The sequence below is a fragment of the Artibeus jamaicensis genome, unplaced genomic scaffold, assembly GCF_021234435.1.
Source record: "Artibeus jamaicensis isolate MK-2021 breed Jamaican fruit bat unplaced genomic scaffold, CSHL_Jam_final contig_859, whole genome shotgun sequence".
NCBI lineage: Eukaryota > Metazoa > Chordata > Mammalia > Chiroptera > Phyllostomidae > Artibeus > Artibeus jamaicensis.
In genome coordinates, this window is record NW_026521989.1 from 90,830 (window position 1) to 104,882 (window position 14,053).

At 54.2% G+C, this 14,053-nt stretch overlaps 1 protein-coding gene across 4 annotated transcripts in view; it reads right to left on the minus strand.

Moving 5' to 3' along the window:
- Window positions 1-14,053, minus strand: part of SHROOM2 (shroom family member 2) — a 96,075-nt gene that overhangs the window by 66,914 nt on the left and 15,108 nt on the right. Inside the window, exon 1 of one of the 4 annotated variants that reach the window (XM_053673423.1) lies at window positions 2,198-2,536. The exons of the other annotated variants lie outside the window; for them this stretch is intronic. Coding sequence (XP_053529398.1) covers window positions 2,198-2,311 — 114 coding nt within the window. The 5' untranslated portion in view covers window positions 2,312-2,536. Of the gene's footprint in view, window positions 1-2,197; window positions 2,537-14,053 lie in introns of those variants that run through there. 4 annotated transcript variants of the gene reach the window in all.

Consider the following 14,053-nt stretch of genomic DNA (forward strand, 5'->3'; position numbering starts at 1 on the left):
CCCAACCTCTCCCGGCCCCACCAGGGCGCGCAAGGGCTGGCACAGAACGACGCACACCCAGGAGGAAGTGGTTGAAATAATTAATATTGGGGTCACCTGACACTCCTTGGGGACGGTGCTCTCCACACACAGGGCCCCCTGCTGAAATTTCAGTCAAGAAAGTGACTCCCTGCTTGCAAGCCTGCGGGTTTCCGATGTCCCCCCCAGGGAAGCAGGACCACGGCCCTTTCTCGGTGGCTCTGACAAAGCCCGCCAGGCCCTCCTTGCCCACCGAGTGGACGCGTCTCCGGAACAACCGAGGCGTGAAGCCGGGGTCTCACAACTCTCTCCTGCGACAGCTTGCTTTCCTCCCTCTCGGCTTACCTCTGGAAGACTGAGATTTGGACCTGCTGTGCATTTTTCAGAAGAAACACGAAGGGTTCACTGTGATGAGCTGCCCCCTAGTCCAGAGAGTTCCGTGCAAGCCCTGTGACCCCTTCCCTTTCCGCAGCAGACAAGACTTGGTCTTCGGTGGGGTATGTACATAATAAAATAGCCCAGCAGCAGGCATTTCAGAAGTGGTTTTCAGTGGTTCTGGGGCTCGGCAACCCCAGCCCTGGCTGGCTCCATACATATGTCCTGACTGTAGTTAGCGCTCCTGCTACCTAAGGAAGTGGCCAGGGCCACCGACTCAGGTCTCCCACTGACCGGCTGCTCCCCTGTCGGCCAGTGGCCCGGTCCAGGATGTGGGGGCAGCCGTCACAACCCACCCTGGCTAGGCTCGGAGGACCGAGAGCACAGAGCCCCACAGGAGGGTTCCCACCAGGCCACAGAAGACTTGGGAGCCCGGCCACACTGTGACCCCATGAAGGAGGGGCTGGAGCTGGAGGGGCTGGAGCCCGAGGGGCAGAGGGGGGCAGACAGCTGCCCCCCGACCCCACAAAGAACACAGGGCCACACTGTCGAGAAACCCCGTGCAGGGCGCGACCCAAGGGGACAGACCCCTGGCACCCGCCTCTGTCAAAACAGTGTTTCCTTCACTGGCTGCACATTCCACCCTGGCAGGAGGGCCAGACGGGACCTGCACCCCCACCCGGCCCGGCCCTGCATTCATCTTCAGGGAACCCAGGCGGAGAACAGGCCTCCCCTTCATTCAGAGGCGCAGACCCTCCGGCCCGGCTGTCAGCTTTGACGAAGCCGGGCACTTTTCTCCACGCTGCAAGAATCTAGGTCCTTCCCGAGGTCAGGCCGACAGCCGACATGAAACACATTTTTCAAATATTTGGCTTATTAGGTTTTTCTAGCAATCCTATGATAGTTTATAAAAACAAAAACGCACCATGCCGGCCCACACGTGGGGGCACCGATAAAGCCTGGAGCAACCTGCCTTCCCCGGGCCCCAGAGCCCGGCCCCCTCCCGGGGCGCCCACAGGAGGAGGGACCGGCCCAGCAGGGCAGCGAGGGGTACACAACTCTGAATAAGAGTCGCTACATTGTGCACGCAGGCTGGGTGAGTTTTTCAAAACGGGTTTGATGTCAGCCCTGGCCGGGTAGCTCGGCCAGTTAGAGCGTCGTCCTGATATACCAAGGTTGCGGGTTCGATCCCTAGTCAGGGCACATACAAGCAGCAACCAGTGAACACGTCAACACGTGCAACAATGAATCGATTGCATCAATTTTTTAAAAGGAGAATGTGATGTCCTTCATCCGAGGGACGACAAGCCATCATGGACTGAGGGGACTGTCCCTCACCAGCAGTGCGGACTGTTCCCCCAACTTGGTGAACATTCCAGACTGGAAATCCTACACCTGCCTGGAACTGTGATGGACAAGGGAGGGGCCAGAGGATGGGGAGGGAGAGAGAAAAGAAACAAAGACACAGGCCAGCCGAAGAGTAGACAAGGTAGCAAGGCAAGGTTCCCCTTTTACAGATGAGCCAAGGGAGGCGGACGGGGGTTGCATCATTTCAGCTGAGTTCCCTGTCCAGAAAAAAGGAGAGGAATGACAGAACGGTGCCCAGGAGTGGGAGGAAGAAAACCAGAGGGGCGGGGACGGGGCGGGGACGGGGCGGGGAAGGGGCAGGAAGGTGGAGGCAGCCAGGGAGATGAGGAAGGGCGCAGACAGACAGACCCACTCCCCGAGTCTACTCAGCAGAGACGACGCCTCCATCCTGGGCTCCTTCTCGAGGCCTCCCTGCCCCCCGGATCCTACCACGCACCGCACCGCTGGTCCTCAAGCCTCCGCCAGCCTGAGGGACAGGTTTGACGGGAGGTCGCCTGTCCAGAAGGGAAGAGGAGTGGCGTTCTGAGTCCAATGTCCTGACTCCCCCCATTTTGGAGTGAAAACATCAGGCCACTGTATTTACAGTCAACACGGGTACCGGTGCTTTTCCCCAGTCCGTGAGCCGTTTCCAGGGTCAGCAGGGTGAAAGCCACCGCCGGGGACATTGAGGACAAACAGAGATGACCTTGGCTGGCCCAGCAGGACCCCCTGGCAGGGCCCCTCCCACCGCCACCTCCCGCTGAGGCCGCTGGTGAAACTCGAGAACATGTCCTGGGGCAGCCACCTGGGGTGCCAGCCAGCAGCCAGGCCAGACGGTGCCCCTCGCAAACCCCCTCCCTGCCCAGGAGCAACCAGCTGCCTGGGGTGCGTCTGTGTGGAGCCCGGTTCTGCTCACCTGTAACGAGAAAGCGGGCACCACACTCAGCACCCAGGCCTCCTGCCCGTGCTGGTCTCAGCCTCTCTCCCAGGGGCTCCGGGCGGTTTCAGGGAACCGCCCACACCACCTGCGAATTTGCAGGAGGAGTCACGGGAAGGCAGGGTAGAGAGCCTCTGGCCAAAACACAGAAAAGAGGCTCCTTGGGGCTGCTGTCTCACCCAAGGGTGTGCCGCCGTGATTCTTCTCCTTCCAGGGCTTCGCTGTCTGCGTTACCTGGCCCCATCCACCCACCCACACCTGCCCCCTGACCTTCTTTCTCCCTTGCCCACCCCGCAGTCACTGGGGATTTCTCCACCCAGCAGCACCCTTCCCACCGAACTTGACCTGCAGCCCTTGACCTTGCTCCCCCTTGCCTCCCGGACAGAGGGCATTTCCAGCCGCACCCTGAATGCCTGCCTTTCCTTGTGGAGAGGTAAAGGCAGATTTCACAGCAGCAGAGGCCACCGTGTGGAGTGACTGCACAGCGCTGAACGACACCTGAATCTACAAAATGCAAAGGCAGGAAGCGAAGATGGCGCCAAGGGCACTGAGAACCCAGACAGGTGGACTGAGCAGGAAGGGAAGGGCCCCCCCCCCAGGGGCTGGACGCACAGATAAGAGCAGGCACACAGATCGGCTCCTGGGAACAAGGGGACAAACCGGGGGGGGGGGGGACAGAGGGGACAGCTGACCCTTTTAGTTAGGTGACGATATTCCTGGGCACACGGCGGGGACCAATGCCCACAGGAGACAAGCTGCTGGTTAGCTAGGAGGTGGGTAAATGGGGGAAGGGGGGTAACAACCATCACTTCCCTCACTCTTAAACTATCGAAATTTCATTCTGTACATAGGAACAATTTTCTGCTCCACAAGAAATCTGAAAATCAGGTGTTTTCAGAGCTGAAAAGAAACACGCCCCTAAATTATATACTTACAAATGGTTAAAAGAGTTCATTGTATTTCACACCTCTTACTGTAATAAAAACTGTCCCTTGCTAAAATCTAAAAAAAGAAAGAAAAGAAATGCATGACAAAGCCGTGAGAGACGTGGAGAGACTTTCATGCACGTTTGTAAGTGAGCAAAGCCAGTCTGAAAAGGCTACACGCTCTCTGACGGCCGTTGTAGACGGTTCTGGAAAGGGCAAATCCATGCAGACAGTCTACAGGTCAGCGGCTGCCAGGGGCAGAAGAAGGCAGGGGTGGCCGGCGGACCACGGAGGACATCAGCGCAGCGAAGCCCCTCTGTGGGAGGATGCAATGGCAGCCTCCTGGGTCCACACCCATCGGCTGCACGAGCCCCGGGCCGAACCCCACGTACACCGCGCTCTCTGGGAGGCTGCCGGGCACCGGTTCCTCCCGAGAGAGAAACTTGAAGACTATAGGGATAGTCTTAAAGTCATCCCTGTAATTTCACCTGCCCAGTCCACAGACTTGCAGCTGGAAAAAACGCTCCGCAGTAGAGAGATAATAAGGTAACAAGCCTGCACTTATGTTACCTGCATCCCCGGAAGCTGGCGCTAGGATGACTAATTTTTAGGCCTGTTCAAAAGAACCGTCTAATTTTGTGCCATTCCCATAAACCGTTTTTACAGGACAGAGCCCTAAACAGACCTTCGTCCAGGCATCCTTAGGGCCGTTCAACATTATCCTGCCTGAAACCCTCTCCGTGACCTTGGGGAGGGTCCTTCGTATCTTTGGCCTTCAGTGTTTTCTCCCTCACATGACAGTGTCCCCACGTGTGTGGGTGACACATGAAGAAAGAGGTGGGGGTCCCTTTAAGAAAGGAGACCTCCCAGGCAGGGGAAATGAATGGGAGCGAATATCGAAGAGGAGGTTTGTACAAAGGTAAGGTGGAGGAAGAGGAGGAGGTGTGGGCAGGAGGGCGGGCGGGGGATGGGGTGCCCAGGCTCACTGGTGACCACCATCAGATACTTTATTCACTTATTTTTAGAGAGCCAGGAAGGGAGGGAAAAAAACATCAATGTGTGGCTGCCCGGTGCACGGCCCCTACTGGGCACCTGGCCTGCAACCCAAGCATGTGCCCCTGACTGGGAATCGAACTGGTGACCCTTTGGTTTGCAGCGTAGGTGGTGGTCTGGAGCAAGGGATGGGGCCTGGACACAGGGCTGCTGACACACTGGGTGTTCGTGGAGCCGCAGCCCCATGCGTGGCGGGATGGTCAGCAGCTCCCCTGGCCCCACCCACACCCCAACACCTCCCCTTACGCAGAAGACGTCTCCTGCTTGGAGCACAGCAGGGAATCTGAGAGGCCGGGAGGGAGGGAAGGACCAGGCCCAGAGCTCAGAAGTCACGCCCACAGGAAGGAGACAGCAGACCCAAGTGGGCGGGGGCGGGGAGACGCAGGCACGCCCTCTCCAACCAGGGTGAGACCTCTCAGCTGGGCGAGTCCGGGCATCCCCTTCTCCGCCGAGGGTGTGGATGCACCCTGGAGTTTCGTGCAACCAAAACAGCTCTGAGTCTGCAGTCGTCAGCTGGGACGGCCAGGCACACTGATGGACGGGCGGGCCGTGGATGCCTTCACGGTGGGCATTGCCCAGGGCTCCGCGAGGCGCTAACTCGTGCTCCGAGCTGCCAAACTGCTTCCAGTCGTGTAGGCGTGCAACGATGAGGCCCAAGGGAGGCTGGACGAGTCAGAACAGATTTGGGGAACAACCGGCAGCTGCCAATCAGACACCAGCCGCTCCTTTGAAGCATTCGCAGGCATCTTCGGGAAGGGAATCCCAGAAGGACGAGACAGCACGGAACAGAACGCCCAGGCAGAAGCCAGAGAGAAAGCGGGCACACGTGCGTGCCTTGCACCATGGGGACCGGCGGTGCCACCTGGTAAGGTCCGCCAGGACGCCTCCCAGGAGGCCGCAGCTTTGTTCAGGCCTGTCCTTGCCTAGGAAACAGGCCAGCCGCGGATCGCCTGCCTCTTCCTGCGCCAGAACTACCAGCAAAGTCAGCTCACCAGCAGCAGGGAAACACTCTCCGCAGCCCGGGCAGCTCCCTCCTCCAATCTCTCTCCCCTCCTGACAGCCAGCAAGGGCAAGGTCACGTGCAAACCCTCCTGCTTGGCCCCCTGCGGCTTCGGGGACCGGGAGAGACAAGTCCTCACCTTCCCTTTGACCCAGGACGACGTGGATTTGTACTAGGGCCCCGACACAAAGCAGACACATCTTGTTTTGGACATGTTGACCTTCGCCAGAGAACACGTGGTGGAGCGGCCGGCCAGCCAGGTGTCACGGGCAGGGCCCCACTGCGCTGTGCACACTTTGGTGTCCCACAAGCAGCCAGTGACTCCTGGCTCCACCACACACCCACCTGCATGATGTCCGGCCACACCTGCTGGCAGGGGAGCAGCCTTCACCCGGGCCGCACCCACTTCCTAGCCGGCTGCCCCTTCTCAGTAACCCGACGGGCTTTCCGGAACCTTTAACCAGTCTTCCTCCAGAACACGGGGTTGGACTGTCTGCCAGCTGGACCTGACCCTGAATCATCACGTGACGTCTGCGGCTCTGCTTCTCTGGCCCTGAACAGAACCAGCAGAATGACTACCCTGGCTTCCCACCCCCACTCGAGTGTTCCCGCAAGCACAGTCAGGTAAACCCTGTGGCAACAGACAAGTGTGCGCTTTTCCCAGGCTGAGTCATTCTCTCTACCTGGCCTCCCTCAGGACACCTTTTCACTCATGAGTCACCTGCAGCCAACAGGGAGTTCTCGACCCCAAGGTGCTCTGATCACTTTCCACATGCAGGAAAAATGTCTCGTACCAGGACCGGCCCCCAAGCTTTTACCAAGGACACTTAATGCGCTCCAGTCGGCTGAGGCCTCAAAGGGAAGCAGGGGGCACACCGCCAGCCCCCGGCTGTCTGCACACACGGCAGCCCTCAAACGACTTGTCCCACTGGGCACAGTCACTGCCACCACACTGGCCCAGGCCTCGGCTCCTGCCCCAGTCACGCCCACTGCTAGGACGTTTGGAAAGCGGGGAGTCTGCCGAGGTTTGCTGGAAATACCACATGCAAGCCCCCGAGTGCACCGCTGTGGCGTTCCGCCAAACGCTGCGGCCCACTACTCACAGCGCCCCGTGCGGGGTTCTTTTCCCAACCTCAGACACGGAGGTGCTGCGCAGGGAAGGAATCTCATCCGTATTCTGGGGTCTTTACGCTGCACCTGGCTGAGGGCTTTGGTTTGGCTGGGTCCCTCACTGGAGTGTGTGCGAGAGGCAACCGATATTTCTCTCTCACATCCATGGCTTCCCTCCCTCTGTTCCTCCCACTGTTCTCCTCCATCTAGAAGTACATAAATATTTTAAAAATAAAGAAATGATTAACTCCACACCCAAGCGCTGCCACTGTGCACAAAGTAGAAGGGGAAAGGAACCTTTCTGCCCCATGCACAACGTCCCAAAGGCCCAGATCAACGATTTTTTCAAAGCTAAACATCTCACACCAAGTGCAGGCCACATGCTCCCATTCCTCAGTTCATCTGCTCCTGTCAGCTCTGGGAGTAGACGCAGTAAAGGTGGACTTGGGGTGCAGGGGCTGGTGAAAGGAGCAGCGCCACACCCGGGAGCCACGGCAGAACCACGGGCATCGAGCCGACCTTGGTACGGGGCTCTGCTGTCCGCCAGATCAGCCCCAGCCTCCGTTTCCGACAGCTGGAACGTGTGAAACGATAATGATTCCCCCAGCCGTGCAGGGGAAACATCAGCACGCCCACAGAACAGGCTGGAGGAGAAGACAAGATACAGCTGAGGGGCCCCAGCTGGAGCCCCCAGTCAGGGTGCTGTAGAGGGGCTGCACCCCCGGTTCTGGGGCCCGAGACTCCGCATGGCAAGAGATGCTGTTTCACAGACCCAGCTCAGAGAACCCCTGCTGGAACCCGCTGCACCTGCCGCCCACAGCTGGTCCCAGGGCCCCGGGGAACACACCTCATCGCCCCAACTCTCCACTTCCAAATCCCCCACTGCAGCCTCGTCAGCGCAGAGACTGCCCCCTTCCCCTCCTGTGACCCCGTGGCCACCAGAGCCCAGGCAAAGCCAGACCCTGCTCCCAGCCCAAGGGAACCAATGTGGCATCCGGGAGCCCACAGGACACGTCTGTCCAGGGTCCCCCCCTGGCCAGGTAAACCAAATTTTGTTTTTTCTTGAGCTTTGCCACAAACCCTTGGGGACCGTCTGTAACCGAACACAAGTCAGGGCAAAAACGTGAAGCCCTGATTCTCCACTTTGGCTGCATCTTTGGCATCTCTTGGTGAGATGCGGAGTTCGGGGGCCCTGGACTCACCCCCAAGCTCCGGGCTGGGATGTATCTCAGCAGCAATAGCTTCCAAAGTCCATCATCGCCGTCCACCGCAGTGATTCAAATGTGCACCAGGGTTTCAACACACTGCACAGGGGGAAACAGTCGTTCCTGGTCATCTAGCTACCCAAAGTCCACAGGGACGTCTCTCGGGGCCAATGTTACTGCGGTTTCCAAGCTGCACACAGGCCCCCAGACTCAGTCAGGAGGTCCCATTTCGAAGCATCTGTGCCTCTGGTTGACCCTTCCCAAATCTGGCTCCTCCTATGAGAAGCGAGCACACGTCTAGTAATGCTGCTTCTGTCACTGCTTTCAAATGACCGACAGCAGCTAAAGGGGAGTTACTTTTCAGAATGGAGATTTTACAAAGTGTAACGAGACCTACCCAGGAGCGGTTATTTGAAACGAACTTCAGACGTTCCAGGAGCCTTCTATTACTCAACCGTGTGGGTGGCCCAATGTCAGCAATGATGCATAAGGCCAGGTTTACTCACAGACAGCATGGGTTTGATGACAGAACTGCGTGCAAAACCCGACGTGCAAATGAACATGAAGAAAGGCATCCCTGAGTCTGACCAAGGTCACATGCACAGAGTATGTAAAACCTGTCAGACACTGGGCAAGGAGTTGGGGACGCTGACCTCAGGGGAACTGTAGCCCCCATGCCAAGCCCTGGAGTTGCTAGTGGGGGAAGCTCGTGCTTAAGGGACCAGCACAACTGCAGGCCAAGGTGGACTGCCCTGAGAGCTTAAGCCGCAGGCGGCGGTTCTGGGTTCTGGTGGGACTGCAGCCTGAGGGGCCCACCCCATTTCAAGGTCTCAGGGTGACTGCCATGTGCAGCCAGGGAGGCTGAGCACCGAGAGTTAGATCCTCCTTTTTCTCCCTGGAGCACACACTCCCTGCCTACAGGGCCACAAAGGTGGCTGGAGCACGCGGTGTCTAATGAAAAATAAACAGACTTCCGGCCAAGATGGAGGCTTAGGTAAATATACTTTGCCTCCTCGCACAACCAAAAGAAAAACAACAACAAATTTAAAATTGAAATATAACCAGAACTACCAGGAAATCGAACTGAATGGAAGTCCGACAACCAAAGAGTTAAAGAAGAAACATTCATCCAGACCAGTAGGGGGAACGGAGAGAGGAGGATGGGCAGCCAGGGTAGAGAGGACTCCCAGCAAGGCGGCAGCTGGAGAACCCAGGCAGGCAAAGCAGCGGCTGGCGGAGCAGGTGGTCCCACATTTGCATGTGCATAAACCAGGAGAAACAACTGGAGAGTAAGACAGGCAACACATCCCAGGGTTCCAGCACAGGGAAATAAAGTCTCAAAACCTCTGACGGTAAAAACCCGTGGGGGGTGCAGCAGCAGGAGAATAAACTCCCAGCCTCAAAGAGCTCATTGGAGAGATCCACAGGGTCCTAGAACATACACAAACCCACCCACCCGGGAATCAGCACCAGAAGGAACCAATTTGCTTGTGGGAAGTGGGGGAAGTGATTGAAAGCCAAGTGAAAGCTGAGCAACCTGCACTGTTCCCTCTCTGGCCCCGCCCCCACATACACTGCCTCAAGGCAGTGACCTGGATTACCTGACCCTGGTGAACACTTAAGGCTCCACCCCTTATAATGTAACAGGTACACCGAGACCACAAAATATGGCCCAAATGAAAGAACAAATCAAAGCTCCAAAAAGACAACTAAGTGACGAAGAGATAGCCAACCTATCAGATGCAGAGTTCAAAACACTGGCAATCAGGATGCTCACAGAAATGGTTGAGTACGGTGGCAAGATAGAGGAAAAAGCAAAGGATATGCAAAGTAAAATAAAGGGAACCAACAGTGAAGGGAAGGACACCAGGACTCAAATCAACAATTTGGACCAGAAGAAGAAAAATAAACATTCAACCAGAACACAATGAAACAAGGTATCAAAAAATGAAGAGAGGCTTAGGAACTTCCAGGTTAACTTCAAATGTTCCAACATACAAATCATAGGGGGGGGGCAGAAAGAGGAGAAGCAAGACATTGAAAACTTATTTGAAAAAATAATGAAGGAGAACTTCCCTAATCTGGCAAAGGAAATAGACTTCCGGGAAGTCCAGGATGATCAGAGAATCCCAAAGAAGCTGGACCCAAGAAGGAATACACCAAGGCACATCATAATCACCCAAGATTAAAGATAAGGAGAGGCTCTTAAAAGCAAGAGATAAGGGGACAGTCACCTACAAAGGAGTTCCCATCAGACTGTCAGTGGATTTCTCAAAAGAACCCTTACAGGCAAGAAGGGGCTGGAAAGAAGTATTCCAACTCATTCCAAGCAAGGACCTACATCCAAGATTGCTCTATCCAGCAAAGCTTTCCTTTAGAATGGAAGGGCCGATAAAGTGCTTCTCAGATAAGGTCAAGTTAAAGGAGTCATCATCACCGAACCCTCATTATACGAAATGTTATAGAGACTTGTCTAAGAGAAAGAAGAAAACCAAAAACTATGAACAATAAAATGACAACAAGTTCACAAGTATCAACAACAGAACATAAAACCAAAGCAAACTAAGCAAACAACTAGAACAGGCACAGAACTAGAGATCACACAGACGGTTATCAGCAGGGATAGGGGAGAATGGGGGAAAAGGTACAGGGAACTCTTAAGAAGCATAAATGGTAGGTACAAAATAGACAGGGGGGGAATAAGAATGAATAGTATGGGAAATGGAGAAGCCAAATATGCACAACCCATGGATATGAACTGAAGTGGGGGAGATACTGGTGGGATGGGAGGTACAACTCAAAGGGAATAAAAGGGAGAAAAAATGGGACAACTATAACAGCATAATCAGTAAAGTATATTTTAAAAAGTAATAAAAATAAATGTCCCGGAACTTCCACCTTGTAAGGGCTACCCGGACAGATTGTTCTTAAGCCCCACATTCTCCAACACTGAGCACAACTCCAGTGCATGTTCATGGGCAGGACGAGGAGAAGGGACAAGGCAGGTGACTCTGAAACGCCAGCCCCTTCCTTTTCTCATCCCCCTCCGAGTTTACAGGAATGGAACACTGAGCGGTTCTCACTACTGTCTGAGAGCCCAAAAAGTGAAAATGGAAATGTCATGCTGTCGTGGGATCGTGTGCACAAAAATATCTTCATGAGGCAAGGACTTCTTGCTCAACAAAACTGTGGTCTCTTTGGGGGGAGGGGGGGCGTTCACAAGGGCAATTAAGGCAGCCAATGACAGGGGCCTAACATACAGTCCACATGCTTTCTCTCCTTTTGTACCACTGATGGGCCACTTTCCCCTTCTCTCCCACTGTTCTCCTGGGAACCACAGCGCTCCTCTCTCCTACAACCCTTCCTACCATCCACAGTTACCCGTCCCTCCCACAGCACACTACATGTTCTCCCACAATGTCCCTTCGCTACCAAGTCGCTGTCAGGACCATGCGTGCTTTCTTCCACAATCTCCTGTCTATTCACTAACCTATCCTACCCACAATCACTTCTCTACTGATTTCTACTCTACCCACAATCACCTCTTTCTCTTCCGCATCCCACTGCACCAATAACACTCTTCAATCAATCAGCCTATCACCTTTGCATCCCCCTTGTACCCACAATTCCTTTCTCTTCCGCATCCTAGTCTACCCACAATGCCCTTCTCTTCCGCATCCGATTCTACCCTCAATACCCCTCTTCTGCATAGTACTGTACCCACAGTCCCCGACTCTGCTGCAGCCTATTGTGCTCACAATACCCCTCTACAATCCCTTTCTCTTCTTCATCCTATCATACCAAAAATAACAGTGTACAATTAGACCCTCCTCTCTTCCCCATCCTATTGTACCCACAATCCCCTTCTCTTCCGCATCCTATAGGACCCACAATCCTTTCGTCCGCATCCTATAGGCCACAACGACATTCTCCTCCCTAACCTATTCTACCCACAATCCCCCCTTCCGCACAGTTCTGTACCCACAATCCCCCTCTCTGCTGCAGCCTGCTTTACCCACAATCCCCCTCTACAATCCTCTTCTCTTCTGCATCCCATCAAACCAAAAATAACCCTCTATAATCAATCTCCCAGTGTCTTCAGCATCCCAGTGTACCCACAATCCCCCAAAGAAAAAAAAATTTAAAGTTTAATATTCTCAGTAAGTCTTTTAAGCCACTGCAAGCAGGCATTATTGTTCCATAAACTCCGCAGTGTGACATTCAGGGATGATCTGTCCCAAGCTTCTATGGCAGGACAGTGAACTCACCCATAAGTGAAGTTTCCCGCCGCGACCCTGTGACCTCTGAACACGACAGACTCCACTCGCGGAGGTAAAGGGGATGCCCGGCCCTGACCTCCTCCCCAAGTGCTGACCCACAGAGGGGGTTCCTACTGAAGGAGCACAGCCACGCTAAGCGGCCCCACCCAGCTCAGACGCTGCACAGTTCCCAGGGCAGGAGGCGTGTGTGCTGGGATCTGCGGCACGTAGCGGGGCACCGATCGCACGCGGGCACGCCCACACCCAGAGCGCCCCCAACAGCCTTCCCTGCAGTGCCGGGGACTGTGGAGGGTGAGGCAAGCTGTCCAAATGCATTATTCCTAGGGGGTCGCCATGTCGAAATGCATTATTCCTAGGGGGTCGCCGTGTAGAAATGCATTAGTCCTAGGGGGTTGGAGAACCACTGGAAGATTTCTAGCTTGACATATGTATGCCAAATTATATGGCCTTTCTTACTAGAAAGCAATGAGCCTTTAACGTTTTAACAGTTGAGCTGTGTGGCTCAGTGGACTGAGCACCAGCCTGCGAACCCAAAGGTCGCTGGTTCAATCCCTGGTCGGGGTACATGCCTGCAGTCAGTGTATCTTTCGGACATGTTTTTCTCCTTCATTTCCCTCCCTCTAAAAATAAGTAAAATCTTTTTAAAAATTTTATTAGCCCTCACTGATGTAGCTCAGTGGATTGAGCTCCAGCCTGCTAACCAAATGGTCATGGGTTCGATTCCTAGTCAGGGCATCGTGCCTGCGTTGCTGGCCCGGTCCCCAATAGGGGACACACGAGAGCCAACCACACATTGACATTCCTCTCCTTTTCTCACTCCCTTCCCCTCTGTCTAAAAATAAGTAAAACCTATTTTAAATTTTTCAATTTAAAAATCATAATTTTATTAAACAGTTGAATTTAAAACATTTGAGGGGAAACTGAGAAAGTACTAACCTCCTTCACCTAAAACCTACACGCTGCTTCTACATTTAAATCTGAAACACGACTTCACGATTACTACCAAAACCAAAACAAAGCAATAAACAAGAGCACCTTTGTACAACCCTCCCCCTTTCTGAGAAAAGTAACGCATGCCCAATGGAGTTTTAAGCCACGTCATACACTTCCACGTGAATTAAAGGCACGACTACAAAAATAAAAGGTAACTGCTTATGAGGACAATTCAAATACAATCTTAGGATGATTAATAACAAGGAATTCTTGAGAACACGGAAAAGATCTATTTGATTACACAACCGGTTTTTATTCCAGAGTGGAGTCAATTTGGCAGGAGCCACAGAACCAGAATGGGTCTGAATCTGTACAAAATTGGGTGACTCATTTGATGAGTTACAGTTTCGTGGTGATTAATACATTTATATTGGGATACAGCTAGGGGCTGAATTACAAGGCCAAGCCCGCCCTTCAATGCTGCTATTGTACCTGGGGGCCCCAAAACTGTTTACTATTCACTCTGCCTCCCAGTTGGTCTGAACTTGAAATTACCGTCTTCTCTATTTAGGCCGAGGGTCACTTCCGTACCTGCTCTGTAACCCCTGAAAGCAGACAGCACTGAGCCCAGTGGCCCTCTCCACGATGCCCGTCAGGGCGCCTGCAGCTACCTGGTCACTTCTTCGCCTACTGAAAGCATAATCGAGACACGATCTGTCCACCAGAAAGAGCAGGCTGAGTGCTACTTTCTTTCAAAAAAAGGAAAGAGACTCTCTCTCATCTTCCCTTCCAGAGAAGCCCGGCCAGCCTCTCTCCTGCATTTGCCTGGGACATCCTTACCTGACTCCTGTTTGAACTGCTTCCTTTAG